Genomic DNA, 20,382 nt, shown 5'->3' on the forward strand with positions numbered 1-20,382 from the left:
GTAGGAGAGGGACAGAGCTGACTTGCTGTTGGGGTCCACCAGTTCCCACATCTTACCAACTTTTTATTTATGTAATTATACTTACATACGCTCTGAGATGCAGGTGAGGGATGATGAAAGTTGACTTTTAAAAGCCAGAAGCAGCTAATTTTATAGAAGAGCAGCATAATGGTTAAGGAAAGCCATCCCCTGCTTTTTAAATAGATTACGTTCATTTACTGTTAACCTCTCTTGGATAGCAGGTCACTTTAATCACCTGTACTGTGAATGTCCTAAAAATAAGCTCCTGGCTTCTGTTTTCCCTGAATGAGAGAAAACACCGGTTAGACCAGTGGAAGCGTTGATCTTAGGGAATGAATGTTTTCGAAGTCAACAGGAATTGTCACTTGAAACAATGTAAATGTCACATGATAAGATTTGTTTGAGGCCCCATCATGGGTGCCTCACTGAGGATTCTGGAAGCACCTTAGGCCAGCTTTTTACAGTTGTTTAAAAGTGTGCTACTAAAATCTCAGCAAAGTTTGTAAAAAGTCAGTGACTGAGCTGGTCTTAGGACTCGATTTTAATCCTGACGGGTTCCTTCATCCCCTGCTGGCAGTCACAGCTGGCACCGCGTCCTGCTCCACTCCACTCTCGTTCCTTTCCCCAAGAAGAGGGGCTGTCCATTTCATTTAACCTAAGCTCTAGCAGTCGTCCCCCCCCGCCCCCCCCCCCTGCCGCCCAGATTAGGTGCTGTGGACCCTGTTAGCCAAGGCTGAGCTGGTAAAGATAAGTTTCCATGTACTGAGGTATGGTAGCGCCTTAGGAATATGGATTTGAGCTGATGAAATAATATACGTAGAATCATAGTACTTAGTCTTAGTTCCTGTGACGTCCCCAGTTCCTACTTTGTTAGCTGTGACTTGCTGACGGGACATGGGTGACAGCCAGCAGGGTGGTCTTGGGAAAGGGCTGCTCAGCAGGGAGTGGGTGGTCTTGGGAAAGCCTGGACAGCATAGCCCGGGGGTGCCAGCACATGTGGGGCCAGTGATTGGGACACAGTGGACAAGGGGACATGAGGTCGGGGGGTGCTCTGTGAGATGAAAATAGATTTGCAGTCAGGGTTGTTGCTTGATGACAATGAGGTACTTCTAACATGGTTCTAAGTTTTGGATGTGTGTAGCGCTGTTGCAAACTTTGTAAAGTTTGGTAATTTCGCCTGTACTGTGAAATGGAAAAATCTTGCGGTCCCTGGACTTTTAACACCTGTGGCTGAACTGGCCTGACAGTGCTGGAGGAAGGCAGTCCTGAGGGCAGCACTCTGGCCCTTTGCCAGGATGGTCATGCGGGGTGTAGGCTGTGAACGCCTTGGGGGCTCTTGTGGGGTCAGGCCTTATTTGTAGACAGGCTCTCACCTCTCTTCCCAGAGTTCAGATTTTCTCCCTGCTTCACTAGGACAGTTGCAAGAAGCACCGGCAGCTGGCTGGAATTGGTGGGTCTTCAAGCCCTGCGTAAAATTGGAAGGCTGCTAGAGTATCTCGAAGTCTCCCGTTTAGAATCTAGGGGCTCACTGCGCTGTGGGTAGTTTGAGAACTGCACCTGGGGAGGCGGCTTCTCCGTCGGTCCGGTGTGACGTGGCCCTAGGTGGTGTCCCTGTGCTCTCCTGGCTTGCTCCCTGGACCTGCCTGCCCCCACCCCCACCCCGTTCTGCCCTGGGTCCCAGACGTTCTGGGCGGTGGGCCTGAGCGGGGCCATCTGGAAACACGCCCCTGCTCTCAGTCACGGCTCCCCACGTACCTCTGCTGGGCCGCACGCCCCTAAGACTGAGGAACTGGTCTTAGGATGAATCTCCTTGCTTGCCTCTGACTGTAATTCTGATGGTTTGATACGGGATTAGGTGTAATCAGTCCATGCGAAGTACTGACACAAAGACTCATTTTAGCTTTTGGCTGTAATCCTTGTTTGCGTTGAAAGTGCTAACCTACTGTCTTACCCAATAGCAAGCTGCAGCTAGAGGGGTGTGAATGACAGCAGGTGGCGTTCCTGCCACCCAGCTCCTAGTGTAAAAATAACTGGTCTCCCCCCATGTTGCAGTTTTCTGCCAACATTCTATATTTTGTTAATGTCACCACGTCCAGTTGACTTTTGTCCAAGAGGATGGTGAACACCTGTGAGCCGCTAACCCCAGGGTGGACTCTCGCTAGTCCTTCCAGTGCCCCACGGGCCCCCGAGGTGGGGCTTGGATATGTATTCGAAGAGAATGTGTCTGATCCACCCTGGAAAGATTTTCTAAGCTCCTGTTCACCAAAAACTGCACTGGGACTCTCCATGAGAGTGGTCTTTGAAATCTATACCTTCTCTTGATACAGCAAAATTTGCCCTTCGAGTTCCAAGCTAAGCTAATGGTTTAAATCAGGCCTTTGATAGCTTACTGGTTTATCGGTTGAAGTCAAAGTTTTAATAGTAAAGCATTTCTCTCTGAAACAAAGTATATTCGCTATCATAAATGTTGCTGGTAGCCCTTTTTACACTCCTTTTCTGAATTTAACAGTTACTTTAAATCTGTCTCAGTGATGCCGGGTTATTAGCTTTGCTGGTTTCGGGTGCACGTGCTGTGTGGGGTCCCCTGCACCCCTACCTCACTAAGCGGGCTCCTCTCCTTTGCAGCCGTGAAGGAGGACAGACGCGCAGAGGCCAAGGTGGCGGTGGCGGCGGTGCCGAAGAAGGCGGCTCCTCCAGGCTCCTCGGGGGGCGGCAAGCAACCCTCGCCCAGAAATCTCCTTCCAAAGAAGTCCCCTCCTTTTGCAAACGCGGCAGCAGCCAAACCGGCCATCAAAAAGACGCCAACGGGTTTCAAGGGCACCATCCCCAAGAGGCCGTGGCTCTCGGCTGCCCCCTCCCCCTCGGGCAGCGCTCCCTCGGCCAAGCAGGCAGGGCTGGCACCTGTTGCTGCCACGTCTGCTTCCAGAAAGTTTCCCAGCTCCGCTGCTTCGGTGGGCGCCATCAGGAAGCCTGGGCCCACCTCGGTTCCCCTGGCCTCTCCAGCCCCGGGACGCCTGGGCCCCGCGAGCCCTGCTTCGTCACAGCCAAATTCTCAAATTCGGCAAAACATAAGACGCTCCTTGAAGGAGATCTTGTGGAAAAGGTGGGCTGTTCCACTTTGTTTCTTATATGTTAAAGTGGAAAGTTTTCCACGTAAAGGGTGGTTGTTTCATGATGGCCCCGCTGTTTAAGAAAAATGTCACATGTGGGACTTCCCTGGTGGTCCAGTGGTTAAGACTCCGCGCTTCCACTGCAGGGGGCACTGGGGTTCCATCCCTGGTTGGGGAGCTGAGATCCCACATGGCATGTAAGTGCAGCAGTTACCATGAGATTTTTTTCATTCCATCTAGAGTCACTGACAGCGATGACTTAATCATGACAGAAAATGAAGTAGGAAAAATTGCACTGCACATCGAGAAGGAGATGTTTAACTTGTTCCGAGTCACAGACAATCGGTACAAGAGCAAGTACCGCAGCCTCATGTTCAACCTCAAGGACCCCAAAAACCAGGTGTGTGTCCGACCGTCAGGAGAGGGGGCAGTCCTGGCCAGGTGCTGCCCAGGCCTGGGTTAGGGCAGTGGGTCCCCCTGCAGCTGTGGGTGAGTGGCACGCTGTTTCCGTGGGGCCAGGCGCTCGCCCGCTGAGGTTCTTGCCACCTGCGCGCCTGTGTGCCTGCCGGGGCCCACGCTGTCTGGATCGGCCTCTTGACCTCTTACCTGTGTTTAGAAGCAGGGCACATACTCTGACTTTCCATTTTGCCTTGTTAACCCCCTGGCAGAAGGGATTTCTTCTACCTTTGTCCCTAACACTGTACCTTCTTCAGTCGATTGTGTTTTCTGTGAAGTGGTCTTTGTAGCAGGGTCAGTGCGGCGGGATACTCGAGATCAGCTGCCCGACCTCAGGGCCCTTGTTCTCTGAGCATCGATGGGATGCTCCGGGCCCTCGTCCTGCTGCGGGGCAGGGGCTTGCCTTGCTGCCCATCTCCACATCCTCTCTAGTATCTTAGAGGGGTTTTTTTGTTTTTTGTTGTTGTTTTTTTTTTTGCGGTACACGGGCCTCTCACTGTTGTGGCCTCTCCCGTTGCGGAGCACAGGCTCCGGACGCGCAGGCTCAGTGGCCATGGCTCACGGGCCCAGCCGCTCTGCGGCATGTGGGATCTTCCCGGACCGGGGCACGAACCAGTGTCCCCTGCATCGGCAGGCGGACTCTCAACCACTGCGCCACCAGGGCAGCCCTTTTAGAGGGAAGCCCTCTTAGAGGGAACGAGTGAACAAGAGATGTTTGTTTACAGGGGCTCTTCCATCGTGTTCTGCGTGAAGAAATCTCTTTGGCAAAACTTGTGAGAATGAAGCCAGAAGAACTTGTCTCCAAAGAGCTTTCCATGTGGAAAGAGAGATCGTCAAAGCCTGTGAGTGCCGACGGGAGAGGCCGCTGCGGGTGCCAGAAGCCTGACACCAGCGCCCCCCGCCCCCACCCCAGAGTGAATTAATAGCCCTTTGGCATGAGAGAGTCCCTTTGGGAAAGAAGGGCTAAGTCTTCACGTTTGTCTGTCTTTTTCATCTTAGGTGATGGAGTCCAGAACTAAATTGCATAATGAGACTAAGAAGCCAACCGTTAAACAGGACACTCTTCCCGATATGGAAGATTCTCCGCCAGTGTCAGATTCTGATGTAAGCGTTTAGGATTTCCAGTGCTCACGAGAATTGACTAAGATGATCCCGTTCCAGATGTTGTTAGGTGCCTGAATTACTGGGCAAGACACTGAGCTGACACAAGTGTGTGTAGTTGTATTGCTTCTCAAGTACTTGTATTCAGTAGTCCTTTTTCTGTTTTTTCAGTGGTTCTTAATCACGTGAGATGTTTCTTCCGTGGGTGCTGCTAATTTGGAGAGGGGGTGAAAGAGAAATGACCTTCTCTGCTTCTTGTGCTTTAGGAACAGCAAGAATCGGTGCGGGCGGCCCCCGAGAGGAGTGCAGCACCGCTGCTGGACCTTGTCGGCAGCATGCTGCAGGACACGACCGGGCAGCACCGGGCGCACCTCTTTGACCTGAATTGTAAGATCTGCACAGGTGAGCAGATCTTGGGGGAGACTGGAGACCCTTCTCGGGACAGCTGCATTCAAACCAGGTTACACAGTGGAAAGGCTAGAATCGTTTCTTCAGGCTTAGGAAGTGAGCCCTTGCCTTTATAGTGGTGGTGTTTTAAAGCAGTGATCGTCTGTCTACCCACGGGCAGGCTTTGCTCTCGAACGTGTGGGATTTCTCACGAAGGCCTTCCTTCTGTTCTCCAGGTCAGGTTCCATCGTCGGAAGATGAGCCAGCTCCACAAAAGCAAAAGTGGTCAACTTCTGCCAAGAAGGAGGACTCAAAGTCCAAGCATGACAGCTCTGCCTCTGAGCCCGCTCTCAGCTCAGCCGGTGATGCGGCACCAGAAACTCTGCCTGAAAACGCCTCGGAGCCAGACCTGGAAAGCGCTGCTCGCGCCCATCTGGAGGGAAGGTCCCTCCCGGTGCCTCCAGAGGACGGCCACCCCGAGCCCTCCACCCTGGAAGGCACCCCCTGCCCGGCCCCTGGGGGCGGCGGAGTGCTCACCACAGTCACGGTGTCCGGCCGAGACCCCAGGACTGCACCAGGCGGGCCGAGCACGGGCACGGCTCCCTCGGCAGCCCGCCCAGACGGCGCCCACCCAGCGGAGCCCCGACAGGACGTCCCGAAGCCTGTGCCGACCTCCGTGACGGTGCCCAAGTCCATCCTGGCCAAGCCGTCCGCGTCGCCCGAGCCCAGATACCTCCTGTCGGTCCCACCGTCGCCAAGCATCAGGTGCGGCCCCCGTGTGTGGTCTGAGCCGCTGAGCTGTGGCCTTGCTTTCAGAAGAACAGGAGCAGTAATGAGTGATTCAGTCGTTCGGCTCTGAAATCCACCTCTCCTCAATTTTCTATTTTAAAAAGGCGTTTTTTTAAAGCTTCAGTTTTTGTTTTTTTTTTTTTTTTTTTTTTTTTTTGCGGTACGCGGGCCTACTCACTGTTGTGGCCCCTCCCGTTGCGGAGCACAGGCTCCGGACGCGCAGGCTCAGCGGCCATGGCTCACGGGCCCAGCCGCTCCGCGGCATGTGGGATCTTCCCGGACCGGGGCACGAACCCGTGTCCCCTGCGTCGGCAGGCGGACTCTCAACCACCGCGCCACCAGGGAAGCCCTAAAGCTTCAGTTTTAGGATGACTAGTTATCACCTTAGAAATATAGTTCCTGAAAACTGGAATTTAAATTTACAGCCATCCAGTTTATTGCCTATGTAGTTTATATTTCTTTGACCAGAATGTGTTTATATCATTATGATTAAGGTAATTAATTGGAAAAAGTAAGCTATCAAAACTTGCAGGAATTCACTTTGCTTTTATAAACACGTTAAATAAATAAATAAATATTGGGGATTCTTTGGGCAGAGAGAAAGATTCACGTATTTTCTGTGGTTTTGTTTTACAGCATCTCAGAGTCCCGCTCCCCTCCAGAAGGCGATACCACCCTCTTTTTGTCTCGACTTGGCACCATTTGGAAAGGATTTATTAACATGCAGAGTGTAGCGAAGTTTGTCACTAAGGCGTATCCTGTCTCTGGATGTTTTGATTATCTCAGTGAGGTTAGAACCAGGAGGGAGAGAATGCGTGTGTGTGTGTGTGTGCGCGTGCGTGTGTGTGCGTGCACGCGTTTTCCACGGGCACTCTGGTCCCGCGCTGGAGTCAGGCGTGTGACCACCTTCCTACTGAGTGTCTGGACACGCAAGCACCTCTGAAGGCAAAATAGGGGTTGCCGGGCCGAGTCAGCAGGTTACGCGGTTTGGACAGTGGCGAAAATTCAAATGAGAAATCAGACCCTCCACCTTTTCTGAAAAAGCTGAAGCTTGTCTTCCTTCTCCCTCTGTTCACTAGAGCTTGTGCAAAACCAACCTGGGTGTGCGTGTGCCCACTGCAGGTGTGGCCAGACACGCATGACCTGCCTTGGTGTGGAGGGGCACACGTGACAGGTCTTTTATTTTTCAAAATTAACAAAACAGCACTAGCATTTCAGACTTAACAGAGAGTGAGTGCTCAGTCACTTCTGAGACATACCTGGATCTTTATGTATGTTCATAAAAGACAACAGTAAAACATATTGCTAACTGTCATCCTATTTAGCAGAAGCTTATCCTCCTGCCACCCTTGGGTTTGGTCACTCATAATCGCGGATGTTAGTCAGCGAAGCAACATTTGACACAGTTATTGGTGCTTTGTTTGGGATAGTTGCAGTTTTCTTAGTTGTGAATCTCGGGTAGTTTGGGGTCTCTCTGTGACCGCCACGGTTCCACCGGCCATTTAATCAGAGTTCATTTCACTTAGGACCTGCCCGACACGATTCACATCGGCGGAAGGATTGCCCCAAAGACAGTCTGGGATTACGTTGGCAAACTCAGATCTTCAGTGTCTAAGGTACCTGCCCACAGTCTGATGATCTCTGCACCCAAGGAAGGAGGGGTTTGTTTACACACGGCTCTTTCTTTGACTTCTCGTCTTGCACGTTAATACTTGAGATGTCTCTAGTTCGTGAGATATTGCAGGTGAACGTTTAAGTTGATAGCTGGCTAACCTGTGAAGGGGTGTCTGCGTAGCATGACGGTGGAAGCTTTGTGAAAGCGCATGTGCCGTTCAGGGTTAGAAATACAGACGCTCTGTCCCTTCTTGTCTGAGCTGATGGAGCAGAGGTGGGGGAGGCGGCTGGGCTGGAGTCTGACCCCCTGAAATGCCGCCGCAGCTGTGTGTCTGCGTGTGCAGTGCTCTTTGGGGGAGGGGCTCTTGTTTTCACTGGGGTCACAGAAGGGTTACAACCCTGGTCTAGTTCAGCCCTCCCGTTTCGGAGCTGCGGGCAGCTCATCACACGCTTAGTGGTCACTTAGCTCTGTGTCAGACACTGCCCCAGACTGGCCCTGCACACAGAATACCCCATCAGTACGAGAGCCCCAGGAGGTGGGCTCTGTGTTGAGGACAGTGGGGCTAAGTAGTTTTAAAGCGGTTCCTCCGAAACCAAGATCAAACCCAGCAGTCTTGAGACTCGGGCCTGTGTCCTCTTCACTAGCTCGTTGTTCTGATGTGTTGGGCAGCAGGGATGTGACAGTCAGAATCAGAGCTGGTTGCTTCTCTCCTCGCTTCCCTCCTGCTTTTGGGGCTGAGGTGCAAGGTGAAGCGGCTGCCTTTCCGAGAGGCCGCAGGTCAATGCTCCCCGCCCTCTGTTTGTTGCAGGAGCTGTGTCTGATCCGCTTCCACCCCGCGACGGAGGAGGAGGAGGTGGCCTACATCTCTCTGTACTCCTATTTCAGCAGCCGCGGCCGCTTCGGCGTCGTGGCAAACAACAGTAGGCACGTCAAAGACCTCTACCTGATCCCGCTGAGCGCCGCGGACCCTGTGCCCTCCAAACTCCTGCCCTTTGAGGGACCAGGTAGGCCCCAGCCTTCTGCCCACACGTCCCCCCCACGCCCTGCGGAGTCAGTCCCAGCGAGCTGTGTGCCTCACCCAGACCCGGCCTTTGGCAGCAGAACTTGGGAGCAGGGGTGAAGTAGCGTCAAGCTATGGGACTTCCTGGATAGTGGAGGGTGGCACCGGAGGTCCCCTGAGGAAGGTGTGAATTGTCTTAGAAAAGTCCTGTGAAGAGGGACAAACCTGTCCGGAGCCCGCCCGCCTCGTGTGAGCAGGGTGTTGGTGGCAGGAGCTGGGCAGTGCCGGGAGGGCGGGGCCTGGGCCTGGCCTGCGGGCTTGCCTCCTTGCAGGCGTCAGGCCAAGCCTCTTCGCTACAGGCATTCGTTTTGAGGAGAAACGAGAAATAGCGTTGAGACAGGAACTAGTTCTAGAAATAGTCACTTTGAAATCTGCTGCTCGAGTTCTTATCTTTGGCAGACCACTTTCTGTTCACTCATTGCTTAGAAAGTGCTGCTCCTAAAGAATTACTTACAGGCTGACCAGAAAGCAAGTTCAGGCTTGTCAAGGGAGCTAAGGGTGATTCCAAGGGGGACGTGGTCTCTGGGGACCCAACTCGTCTTAACCCTGAGAAGTTGATGGGACTTAAGTCTCGCAGAAAGATGCCTAAATGGGAGTCTCCCCTTGGCCGTGACGCCCCCAAAAATGGCTAAGCCTAGAAGATGCTGAGTGTAACCCGCGGTCAGCGCTCTTGAAGCACTTGCTTCTACAGGCGGTGGCTACGCCCGCGCCCGGTGCCTCCGTGTCCATGGCCAGCGCCCCAGCGGCTCTGCGGCTGGGCCCAGCGTCCTGGTCGGTCCCCGTGACCACAGGGCTCGTGTTCCCTGACATAACACACGGAACTGTCTCAGTGCCAAACACGCTAGAAGCCACGCTCTCCGGGGGGCTGTCCCACTCCTCGTGCTACAGCGGTGCCGCCTAATGGGCAGCAGGGAGGGCCGTGGCCGAGGTTCTTGGCGGGCAGCTCCTGGGGTGCTGGCTGGCTCCCTGGACGCCGTGTTCCTGACGCAGCGGTGATGGTGGTGAAGCCGACTTCCCGATACCATGAGGAGCCTCCGGTCAGTCACAAGGGCGGAAGCCTGTGCGGGGCCTAGTGTGAGCGTAGATCCTGTGACATGTACACTCTGCGTGTCTGTAGCAGCGGGACCTGGGAGGTGACAAAGCCCTGTTTCACCCGTGTTGGAGCCCCTCTCACGGCTCCACCTGCAGAGCCTGCGGTGGGGTCTTGCCTGACTCCGTCCCGGTGCACCTTGTCACACGAGCAGGGGGGCTGCCAGGTTCGGGGCCACAGACAGACCCTGAGTGGGGCAGAGGTGGTTGAGGTCAGGCGTGGTGAGGAGGCAGGGGCGCGGGGGCCACCGAGGGGAGCCCCAGTTGGAGCCGCGGCGGGAGCTGGTGCAGTGCTGGGTTGGGGCCTGGCTGGCAGAGGGAGGGGGCCGCGCTGGGTGTTCTGGGGTGACACGGGGACAAGGAAGGCTGGGCAGGGTGCTCATCTCATCTGCTAAGTGACCACACTTGATGACCAGCGGAGTGGACATCACTCCTCCACCTGCATTCCCAAGGCTGTCACTTCCTGAAGGGGATGCTCAAAGGCCTGCGGGTTTTCATCCACAATAGAGAACGAAGGTTTCATTAAAATCAAGTAGGAAGAGGGATTTTGGAAACGTGATTGTATGGGAAATTTTACCATAAACTTTTAAAGACTTTTAATCGAAGAGCTTCTAAATCTCAGCTCGCTCGATTTAGTATGTATATTTTTAATTCTCCTGCTACCTTTGTTTGACGTTAACATCTGTGTGTGTTCTGTACACCTGCACATCAGCCAGACTCCCTTGGCCCCAGAGGCCACGTTACCTGCCTGAGCTGCTTCGCACGTTTGTAGCGTGACTTGGCGCTCCCTGGGTACAGACGTCCATGTGTCCCAGGCTCGTGTTGTGTGTGTGCGTGTGTGTTTGGAAGGTGGGCCGGGGGTGTTCCTCCTGTCTCTGCACAGCATCCTTTGACGGCACGGGTCCAGTCTGAGGGGCTGCCGTGTCCGTCGATGGAGCAGCCAGTGGGCTTGAGCACATGCTGCCTGGCAGCGCTGGCCCCGCACCCTGAGGGGAGCACCCTTGACCCCCCATGTCAGCCCCGCAGCAGGGAGCGCCCGCACTGCCCAGGGTTGTCACTGCCTGAGGTCGCAGGGCCGGTAAGCGTGGAGTCAAGGTCTGACCCGGCCGCATCTCCATCCCAAGGCCTCGGTGGGGCACAGGCCTCCCACTTCGGGCAGCCCGCCAGTGGGCGGGCCTCTTGGAGGAGGAGGGCAGGCCTGTGGGGGTGGAGAGTGCCTGACTCGGCACGTCCGTCTCTGGACTTGGGAGCCCCGTAGATTTTGACAGTATGGCTCACTTGAGAAGCAGGTGAGGACACGAGGTGTTGAATCCATGTGCGGAGCCGGGGAGGCCTGCGCGGCCTGCTCGTGGTCAGCGTCCTCTCCGCCCCACGCTTGGATGGTGGACACGGGGTGGTCTCCACGCAGAACCCACAGCCCAGTCCCTGCACGGCAACAGAGCCCATCCGAGCCCAGTCTGCCTCCAGGGCCTTTTGTCCTCCCGGGCTCCCTCGACTTGTCCCAGAGGCGCCAGGCTGTCGCCACGTCACACAGCCTGGAGGATGGCTGGGAGGCCCGCGTCCCTCTGAGCCAGCGGACAGTCCTTCCACTGTGGACACGGCTCAGCTCAGTCCCACGCACACTGACGGGGCTCCACCCCTGGGGACTCGGGTCTCAGCTGGTCCGCGCGTCTAGGGGCTTTATTCACAGAAGGAAGACCAGTCAGATGGGATGCTGGGCCTAGGCCAGGGCGCCCGGCCCTCCCGAGGGGGTGGGGGGGGCGCCTGTCGAGGGCCCTCAGGCATCTAAGGTGTGGACCACCCTGAGCAGAGGACAGGGACCTGCCTTCCGAGGCATTGCAGGGCGAGGGCCATTCTCTAGCAGGCTGGCTCCATCCGTGGTGTCTGCCTTCTGTCCTCACGCTTAACTGCTTCCTAAATTAGCAGACCGTTTCCGTGACTCGCAATATTGTCAGGTAAGCACGTTTTCAGTTTCTGCGTGCATAGCTGTGTACGGATGCTGTAATCAAAGGCAAAATCGTGCTGAATGGAAAGTGCTTTTCTCTCCTTTGAAATCAATAAAAATATTTCATGGAAACTGGTCATTGTTTGTCTGAATTTGAACCATTTGGTAGCTCTTGGTGCCCATCCAGGTGCACTGTGACGGAGGACTGTCTCCACCTTACTTTGCCTCAGCCGACGCCAGTGTGCTTCTGGCTGTGCAGGTGGCGGTGCTGTGCTGGGGGCTCCTGGACACGGGCGGGCAGACGGATGGACGGCGCTCTCCTCACTGGGACGCGGAGCCCTGGCTTTGCACAGGTCTTAGGGACCCAAGAGTGGGAGCGGGCGAAGTCTGCATGGGAGCCGAGTGTGGCGGGCGGGCAGCTACTTCTCCCTGTATTTGCTGGGTCTCTGCCCAAGTCCTCTTTGAGGACGGTTGCTGCTAACTCCAGCACAGTTTCTGTTCCCGCAGGTGTGGACGTTTTGTCTTGTCGGACTCAGACCATAAGAAGGTGTTCACTTTAAATACTGAATAGTGGAGCATTCCAGGTAGATTTAGGGGTAAAAGCCTCATTTGATAGTTGGACAGCTTTCATCTGGTTTATTAATTAAAACTAAACCTTGTCCCCCCGCTGTGCCACGTCCAAGGTGCATGGGGGCTGCTTCCCCCGCGGCCCTGTTGCTGACACACCTGGGCACAGATCCTGGTTTGGGTCTTGGCTCAGGAAATCCACACACACCTTTTCAGCTGTCCCTCGTCCCTGGGTTTGTCCACTTCTCTCCCTGTACGGGTGGTCTGGGGCTGACCCTTTCACCGTGAAGACTCGGGGACCTACATGCAGCTAAGAAGGCTTGTTTCATCCACACCGGACATTGTGGACACGTTTCTCCCGCCATTTGGAGGGGGTCGGGCAGGGGTGCCGACACCCCGGTGCTCAGTCTGATCGGTACCCCTTGCCTGGAAATGATAGTTCAGTGGCCTCCCACCTAGTTCTCATCTGCTTGATGAGTCATAAGCCTCACCACTACCCTCAAAGGGAGGTCGGTAAGTAAGCACCCCGCTTGTAACCATGGGACAGAGGCCCTGTGCGGAGCCGGGGAGGCGCCCCGGGCCCCCAGCGGGAGCCCTGTCTCTGCACACAGCCAGCGGGGCGCCCTTTCCTCTCCGGGGCTCACACTCAACAGTGGGCGCGCCCACAGGGGACCCAGGCAGAAAATGGGGCCTACAGGGGAAAGCTGCCCCTGCCACCACCCCAGTGGTAGTAGCCCTTTGTGTCCAGCGTGCCCTTGCCAGGCGCCTGTCGTGAGGGTGCGGAGCGGGGTAGAGCCACACGTGCCCTCACCTCCCTGACGGTCACTGCCGAGGCCCCGGTAGCACAGTGAATCATATTCTTCCACGAGTGAGTCATCTCCACGGTGCTAGTTACATTTCAAGTCTCCATGCAGCCATAACGTGCACAGGTGAAGCAGATAAGGTTTGACTGCTTCAGAAACAGCCCAATTTAAATGTAAAATCCTGGGGAAGATTAGTGGGGAAATTCAAAACTAACACTCCTCCAACTCGAGCTGTATTAGATCGCTTACGGTTGTGTGTAGATGAAGCAGTTGAGAGCTGAAAGCATTTAAAAGTACTAGCTGCTTCGTTAGGTGCCGGTCTCCAGGGAGTTAACTGTTTTCGAAACAAATGTAAATGTTAAGTAATTTAATCATAACTTCACCTGTGATGCCTGTGACCACAAAGGGTAGAGTCTAGAGAATTTTGCCAAGTCTGGGATATATCATTTTTGTTAGGAAGCATATAAAGCTGTTGCAAGTTGTAGGGCTGGCACACCCCCCGAGGACAGGACCCCACCTCCCTGGATTTAACGCTGTGACTTAGCCTCCCCACACAGCGTCTTTGACCTGAAACGCGATTCATGCCGCAGACCCTGGTGTTGGCACCTTAGAGGTTTAGCTCTTCAGAGGTAGCATAGCCCATCTGCACTGAGGACAGAGGACAGTCGTGGGCCCTGGGCTGCTGAGAGGACGCCCCTGGCCGGGGCTCCCCAGCCCTCCCCACCCCCGCCCACGTGGCCGAGCGCATTCCTCCTCTGCTGCTGCTCACAGAGCTGGCCAAGGCTCCAGCTTGTGGCTCGGCTGGGGACCTGCTCTGCCAGCTCTGGGGCCGTGTCAGTGACAGTCGGTCCAGAAAGGGCCACGAGAGCCAGTTGAGCTATTGACTGTGCCCCAAACTGGATATTAGTGAACTGTAAATTATTCAGTAAGTGGCTGTTACAGTGAGTGAGAGATTTACTATTTTAAGTTAAAATAACTCACTTTCATTAGAAAGCAAACTTGATAGAGTATCTTCCACATCTGAGCAGAACCATCTGGATGCCATGCTCAGTGCAGTGGGCCTGGCCTTCCTGTCTCCACGCCCTCCTTTGCCCAGCTCCTCCTTCCCCTGAGTCACCAGTGTCATCAGAAGGGCAGGCAGAGGACATTCTGGAAGAAGCCGTTCCTCTTAGCACGAGTGGGTGTCTTCATGGGCACCTCAGCCCTTGAATGTCAGCCTGTGAAACGAGGCGCTGAACACAGTGCAGAGGGGGGCTGGCAGTACCTCGCCGATCCATGCGGATGCTGGGCCAGCCCAGCTCACTCTGGCATGCCGGGTCTTCCTCCTCGGGGGCGGGGTGGGACATCCGCCACCCTCTCGCTCGGCATGTCGACCCCACCTCTCTTGGAATTTAGGAAGGGTGACAGGCGCTCAGAGCTACACAGTGGGTGTCCAGAGACAACTATTGGATCTGTGATCAGCTTAAAATCACAGGAAGAATAGGAAAAACGTGCTGATTTTCTTTTTTAGTGATTAAACAAAAACTATATAGCACGAATATCTTTTACACAATAGTGATTCATGTGTAAATTGAGTTTATACAATTTGATTAATTTTAAATATGCTGTTGAAACAAAATTTTGGTCCCGTGTTTATCATTTCTCCCTAACTTACCAATCTGTGACTCGGGCTTTTCTGTTTCCCTGTTGGTGTTCCAGGTTTGTTATTAGTGTGAGGGTGGAGGAGCCGTACAGAGACAGTAGCATCCCTGGGACAGTGCACCACGATCCACAATGTTTGGACGAAGATTTTTTTAAGAAATAATTATTTTTTAAGAACTGTGCAATGTTCTGAAATTCCCAGCGTGTTCTCCACGTGGTCTGTCCTTTGTTGCCCCTGTCCGAACACCGTTGGGCTTTAAGCCGCACGTCTTGTGTTGACAGAGACCTGAGCGTTCGGCAGCTTTTGATGAGTTACTGGTCGTTGAACGTCTTTCTAAACCTGCAAGAACATTTGTTTTAGGCATTTTGGTCAGCGTCACTTTTCCCGTCGATTGTAATTCTGACACCAGTGACTGATGAACTTACCGAATGGTGTGTGCTATATCGATCAGTATAATCTTGTCGATCATTGTAATTGAGTTGTAGAATTGGTCCTTAATTGAACCTTTCATGTTAGTATGAATAGCTTAATTTACATATTGCAGCTCATAAGTTAAAGTCGAAAGGGGGTGCTGCCTTCCTGATTTGTAGCAAGAGTCAAATAAAGGAACACAGCTAAGGGTTCGTTTAGAAAACATCCTGGTACGTACCGGCTTCATTCCCAGTAGGTGGACGGCCTGGAGTGTGTGCGTGCTGGCCTTCCCCACCTCCCCCAGCACGCCTCTACCCTAGCGTTGTGTATAATTGAAAATCTGTAATAATTTTAGCACTGGGCGAATGCGCGTGTGCATTGGGCCCTTGGTTTTGTGGTTTGTGGGCCCGTCAGGCCGGGCAGGTGCACGGTGCAGTCTGCATCTTTTGCAGCTGGTCTTCAAACTCTTGGTTCTGTTTTGCCACAGAATTTCCTCCTCCTCCCTCTGGAAACCATCCCCCCGCTGCCCTTTACACCCAGAGTTTACCCCTGAAGGACAAAAGCTACAATTCGATTCTAAAATTTGCACAACTGTTTTGTTTTTTTAGGTCTTGAGTCACCGCGTCCAAACATAATCCTGGGGTTAGTAATCTGTCAAAAAATAAAGCGTCCTTCAAATGCCGGCGAATTAGACAAGACAGAGGAGAAGCGGCCCCGTACTCAGACACAAGAAGAAATGGATCCCGTCCACCCCAGAGTGCCAGCAGCCCTGCTCCCTGAGAAGAAGCCGCCCAAGTACCCGCTGTGCCCAGGGGACGCGGCTGTCAGCACCACACCCCCGGGGTCTCCCCCACCCCCACCCCCTCCTCCAGAAGCACCAGGCGCGCCGGCCTCGTCTTCCGTGTTACAGATATTGTCGTCGCTCAAACCAGGAGCCACGAACACTGTCACAGCATCACCCGCGTCAGTGACGGTGGCCGCTTCCTCTGTCACTTCCTCTTCTTCAAAAACAGCTTCGCCCCTAGAACATATCCTGCAGACTCTCTTTGGGAAGAAGAAGGCGTTTGACCCCCCCACCAAAGAGCCTGCTGAGTCGGCCCCAGCCCCCCACCAGGACTCGAGAGCCAAAGCCGGCGGCGGGCTGCCGGCAGCACCTCTGCTGGACCCAATTGTCCAGCAGTTTGGTCAGTTCTCAAAAGACAGAGCTCTGGAGGAGGAGGAAGACGACAGGCCGTATGACCCCGAGGAAGAGTACGGGCCTGAGAGAGCCTTCGACACTCAGCTTGGAGACCGCGGGCGACGCCAGGACGCGGAGAAGGCCGCGGAGGCAGTCGAGCGGGAGGAGGTGGCCTATGACCCGGAGGACGAGACAATCCTCGAAGAAGCCAAAGTGACCGTCGACGACCTGCCCACCAGAATGTGTGTGGACGCGCACGGCGGGCCGGGCCTGCCGGCGCCCTCCTTGGCCGAGCAGCAGCAGATGATAGAGGAGCTCACGAAGCAGATCGAGGAGCAGCAGAGGCAGGTGGAGGAGCAGGAGGAGGCGCTCAGGCAGCAGAGGGCGGCCGTCGGGGCCTCCATGGCCCACTTCTCCGTGTCGGATGCGCTCATGTCGCCGCCGCCCAAGGCTGCGCTCCTGCCGCCGGAGCCGCAGGCTGCGGCCAAGCCAGCCGCGCCCCCCGCTGGCAGCCAGGCTCCGGGCCCGAGCGCCGAGGCGCGGCCGAGCCGGGACCCCCGGCAGGCCCGGCGGTTGGCCGCGGAGAGCAACGAGAGCGAGGCCGCCCCGAGGCCCCCGCTGGCCAGAGAAGCGCCCGGAGGGGCCGCTGCCGGCCCGGGGCCACTCCCGGCCCAGGAGGAGCCAGAGTCAGCCCCTCCACCGTGGGCTCCGGGCGAAGAGGCCCCACCGCCGGCCAAGCAGGACGGCCCTCTGCGCGAGCCCGTGGAAAGCCCGGGGCCTGAGGGCGCGGCCGGCGGGGACGGCGTGGCCAGGCCTGCCCGGAAGGTGCTGCTGCCCACGCCGCCGGGTGCCTCCTTCCAGCCTCTCTTCCCTTCGCAGCATGAGGGCCAGACCTTCCACCCTCCCGGAGGAAGGGATCCTTTCTCGGGTCCAGGGTACTCTCAGGAAAAACCTCTGGGCTCTTGCCAGTACGAGGATCAGAGAAATGCTCAGTTTCCCGAAAAAAGTGACTCCCTGGTAGCTGAAACCGAAGGAGACAGAGAGCCACAGCCCAGGCCAGGTGAGGGGGCCGGCACGTTCCCTGCCGCAGCACAGAAAGGGGGGCCTCCACCCCAGTTCCAAGGCCAGCGGGAGCCTGCACCGCGTGCTTTCGGGATGTCGGGCCTTCACGGCCCCAATTACACAGGCCCACGGGGGCCAGTCCCTCCGTTCTCGGAAGAGAATTCTAATAACGACGGGCCGAGAGGGGGGCCTCCACCAGCCAGATTCGGGCCCCAAAAGGGGCCCATCCCTTCCTTGTTCTCAGGGCCACATGGGCCACCTCCCTATGGGGACGGGAGGGGCCCATCCCCTTCCCACCTGGGCGGGCCCAGGGGAGCAGGGCCACCTCCGTTTGAAGACCGCAAGGACCCCCACGGGGAGAAGAGGGAGTTCCCGGAGGCCCCTTACGGTGAGGCCTCGGGCCCCCCTGGCCAGTGCGAGGGGCCCGAGCAGGCCCCGTTCCTGGGAAACAGGGGCGCCGCGCCTTTCCAGTTCGGGGGCCAGAGGAGGCCTCTGCTGTCGCAGTTTAAAGGACCCCGAGGTGGCCCTCCTCCCTCTCAGTTCGGAGGTCAGAGAGGCCCCCCCGCCGGCCACTTTGTGGGCCCGAGGGGGCCGCACCCTGGGCAGTTTGAAGGCCCCAGGGGCCAAGCCCCTGGATTCGTGCCGGGACCCAGGGGGATGCAGCCTCAGCAGTTCGAGGAGCAGAGGGTCCACTCACCGCCCAGGTTCACCGGCCAGAGGGCACCGGCGCCCTTGCCCTTTGGGGGGCCCCGGGGGGCCGCTCCCTTCCCCGAGAAGAGCGAGTCGGCGCCTCCACGCTTCCACTTCCAGGGCCCGGCCGCCCCCGGACCCAAGCCGGCGCCCCGGCCACTGCTGGAGCTGCCCAGCCACCCGCCTGCGCCACCCGGCGCGCCGGCCCCAGGCCCCGAGGCCGAATTCCGCGAGGGCAGGGGCCACGAGTACAGAGGCCCAGGCTTCGAGGGGCGGCCCCGGGACAAGGCCCCGGAGGAGCCCGAGGCCCCGCCGCCCGACAGCCGCCCGGGCCGGGCCCTCGAGGACCGCCGGCGCGAGCGGGAGCGTGGGAAGCCCTGGGAGCGGGAACGCGGCCGGACCTGGAGCCGCGAGCGGGACTGGGACCGAGGCCGCGAGTGGGACCGACACCGCGACAAGGACGCTGGCCGCGAGTGGGACCGGGGCCGCGAGCGCAACGCGGGCAGGGACAAGGGGCGCGAGTGGGACCGGGCCCGAGAGCGGAGCCGCAACCGCGACCGCGACCGCGACCGCAGACGTGACCGGGAGAGGTCCCGCAGCAGGGACCGCGACCGCGACAAGGCCCGCGAGCGGGAGCGCCGCAGGGACCGTAGTCGGAGCCCGGAGCGACCCCGGGACCCCAAGGCCGAGGCCCCGCGGGCTGCCGCCCCCACCGCCCAGACCTAGGGCCGCCCGTGAAGCCGCGCTCACGTGCTAATAAGCAGGTGGTCTTGGAAAGAGCTGGGTGCTCATGCACAGGACAGAACCTTCTGGACTTGAGAAATTACTGTAATTTTGTGTATGATGGTTTCTTACAAAATTTCACACCTTTACAATTCTGATGCTTTTTAAATAAAAACAAAAAACTAAGAACTCTTTAACATTTCCATTTAAATGTACTGAAATGGGAAAGTACCTACAAAAGCATATTGCTTTTTCAGATTATAAAGTTATCTTTTCTAATAACTTGACTATTGTAAATTTTAAGGGAGTTTAGTGGACCTCAGAGCCATACCTTTCCTGACATCTCATCTGTGATACCTGTTTCCAGAAGCTGACTTCACAGGGTTTCGGGGGCAGGCGGCCACGTGTTTCTGTGCATGGCTGTGTCAGCTCGTCTCTGGAATGTTGAGAAACACCAGACTTAACTACAGGTGCATCTTTCTCTTGTCATGAAGAAATTTGAATTACAAATTCCAACCAGGAAACAAAAACACATTTCTTTGTTTTGCTCAGTGTTTAGGTATCCCCTTACATGTTCCCCCCACCCCCAAACATGATTAAAAGCAACATCTGAATAGAAATTGTGGAATTTTAAATAACAATTTATTTTAAAAGGTTTAAATTTTACCAGCCTAAAGAAAGTGAGAAAATAAAGCAATTAAGTGTACTTTAAAAGGCAGGGCGGGTGGAGGGAGTAGGTTTCTTTGATTTGAATAATCAGGAACGTTTTGTTTGTTGAACTTTACCATCTGAGCGGTTCTCTGTCCCGGGAAAAGTGCACTCGCTCCGCACTGTGATACATACTTGTGACAAATCTCAACGTTTGTCATTGAAATGGAACAATATTTGTGTAAAGCCTGAGATGAAAATAGTGATATTAGCTTAAGAACTACAAACTAGAAAGCTTTTCACTGTGAGACACAGTATACTGCTTCTCGTCATGTATTTTCCAAGTACTTCTGAAGTGCGAAAGAGAAAAAACTTGCTAATTTATTTGACTGTACAAATAAACTTTGATAATTTTTTTATATTTTCATAAACTTACTTTTGCAAATATAAAATTAGAGAATTTCATTTGTTCTTTGGAGTCTGTTCCATTGTACGTCACTACAGATTTTTCACTTTCTAGCACAAACGTTTAAGTTATGAGAACACCGAGAACTTAGCAATTTGGAGTGATCGGTGTTAGAGACCCTGTCAGTAGGTTACGTTAAAGTGGCGACGAGTTCCAACATCTAACGAGATGTGAAGGTTTTTTTACGTGTAAAACAAAAAAATTTTTCTAATTTAAATACAACAAATGTAAAAAATCAAGTGTGTTTCTTTAGGCTTACTTGATAGAAATTTCTGTAAATTGTATTTTATATTGCAAAGCATTATATCACTGTACATTAAAACATGGAACTTCATAGCTTTGTTACTTGAAGTAGAATAAACATCTACAGAAGGTTTTCTGTCTCGTGTGGCATCGCGTTGGAAAGTCGGGTCTGGAGAGGGATGCCTCAGCTCCCGCTTCTTGGCAGTCGGCGTGGTGTGGGCCGCGGTGCCCTTTGGCCTGAAGACCCCTGCCGGATGCACCCCGTTCCCGGGATGGCTCCAGCACAGGACCCCATGTCGAGCAGGAAGCCCGAGGCCACCAAGGGAAGGACAGAGAAGCGCACGGTCGGGATGACAGAGACGTGGGGCAGGCGGTAC

At 55.2% G+C, this 20,382-nt stretch overlaps 1 protein-coding gene across 5 annotated transcripts in view; it reads left to right on the forward strand.

Moving 5' to 3' along the window:
* Positions 1 to 20,138, forward strand: part of DIDO1 (death inducer-obliterator 1) — a 52,259-nt gene extending 32,121 nt beyond the window's left edge. For 4 of the 5 annotated variants that reach the window (XM_032606021.1, XM_032606018.1, XM_032606019.1 and 1 more), the window contains exons 8-17: positions 2,647 to 3,124; positions 3,372 to 3,531; positions 4,313 to 4,429; positions 4,587 to 4,691; positions 4,955 to 5,090; positions 5,312 to 5,840; positions 6,501 to 6,654; positions 7,391 to 7,480; positions 8,288 to 8,483; positions 15,605 to 20,138. In XM_032606021.1, the coding sequence (XP_032461912.1) occupies positions 2,647 to 3,124; positions 3,372 to 3,531; positions 4,313 to 4,429; positions 4,587 to 4,691; positions 4,955 to 5,090; positions 5,312 to 5,840; positions 6,501 to 6,654; positions 7,391 to 7,480; positions 8,288 to 8,483; positions 15,605 to 18,651 (5,012 nt within the window). In that variant the 3' untranslated portion in view covers positions 18,652 to 20,138. Of the gene's footprint in view, positions 1 to 2,646; positions 3,125 to 3,371; positions 3,532 to 4,312; positions 4,430 to 4,586; positions 4,692 to 4,954; positions 5,091 to 5,311; positions 5,841 to 6,500; positions 6,655 to 7,390; positions 7,481 to 8,287; positions 8,484 to 9,230; positions 13,645 to 15,604 lie in introns of those variants that run through there. The other variant, XM_032606022.1, reaches the window with a different exon arrangement.
* The last annotated feature ends 244 nt before the right edge of the window (positions 20,139 to 20,382 follow it).

This window comes from Phocoena sinus, chromosome 15 (genome assembly GCF_008692025.1).
Source record: "Phocoena sinus isolate mPhoSin1 chromosome 15, mPhoSin1.pri, whole genome shotgun sequence".
Classification (NCBI taxonomy): domain Eukaryota; kingdom Metazoa; phylum Chordata; class Mammalia; order Artiodactyla; family Phocoenidae; genus Phocoena; species Phocoena sinus.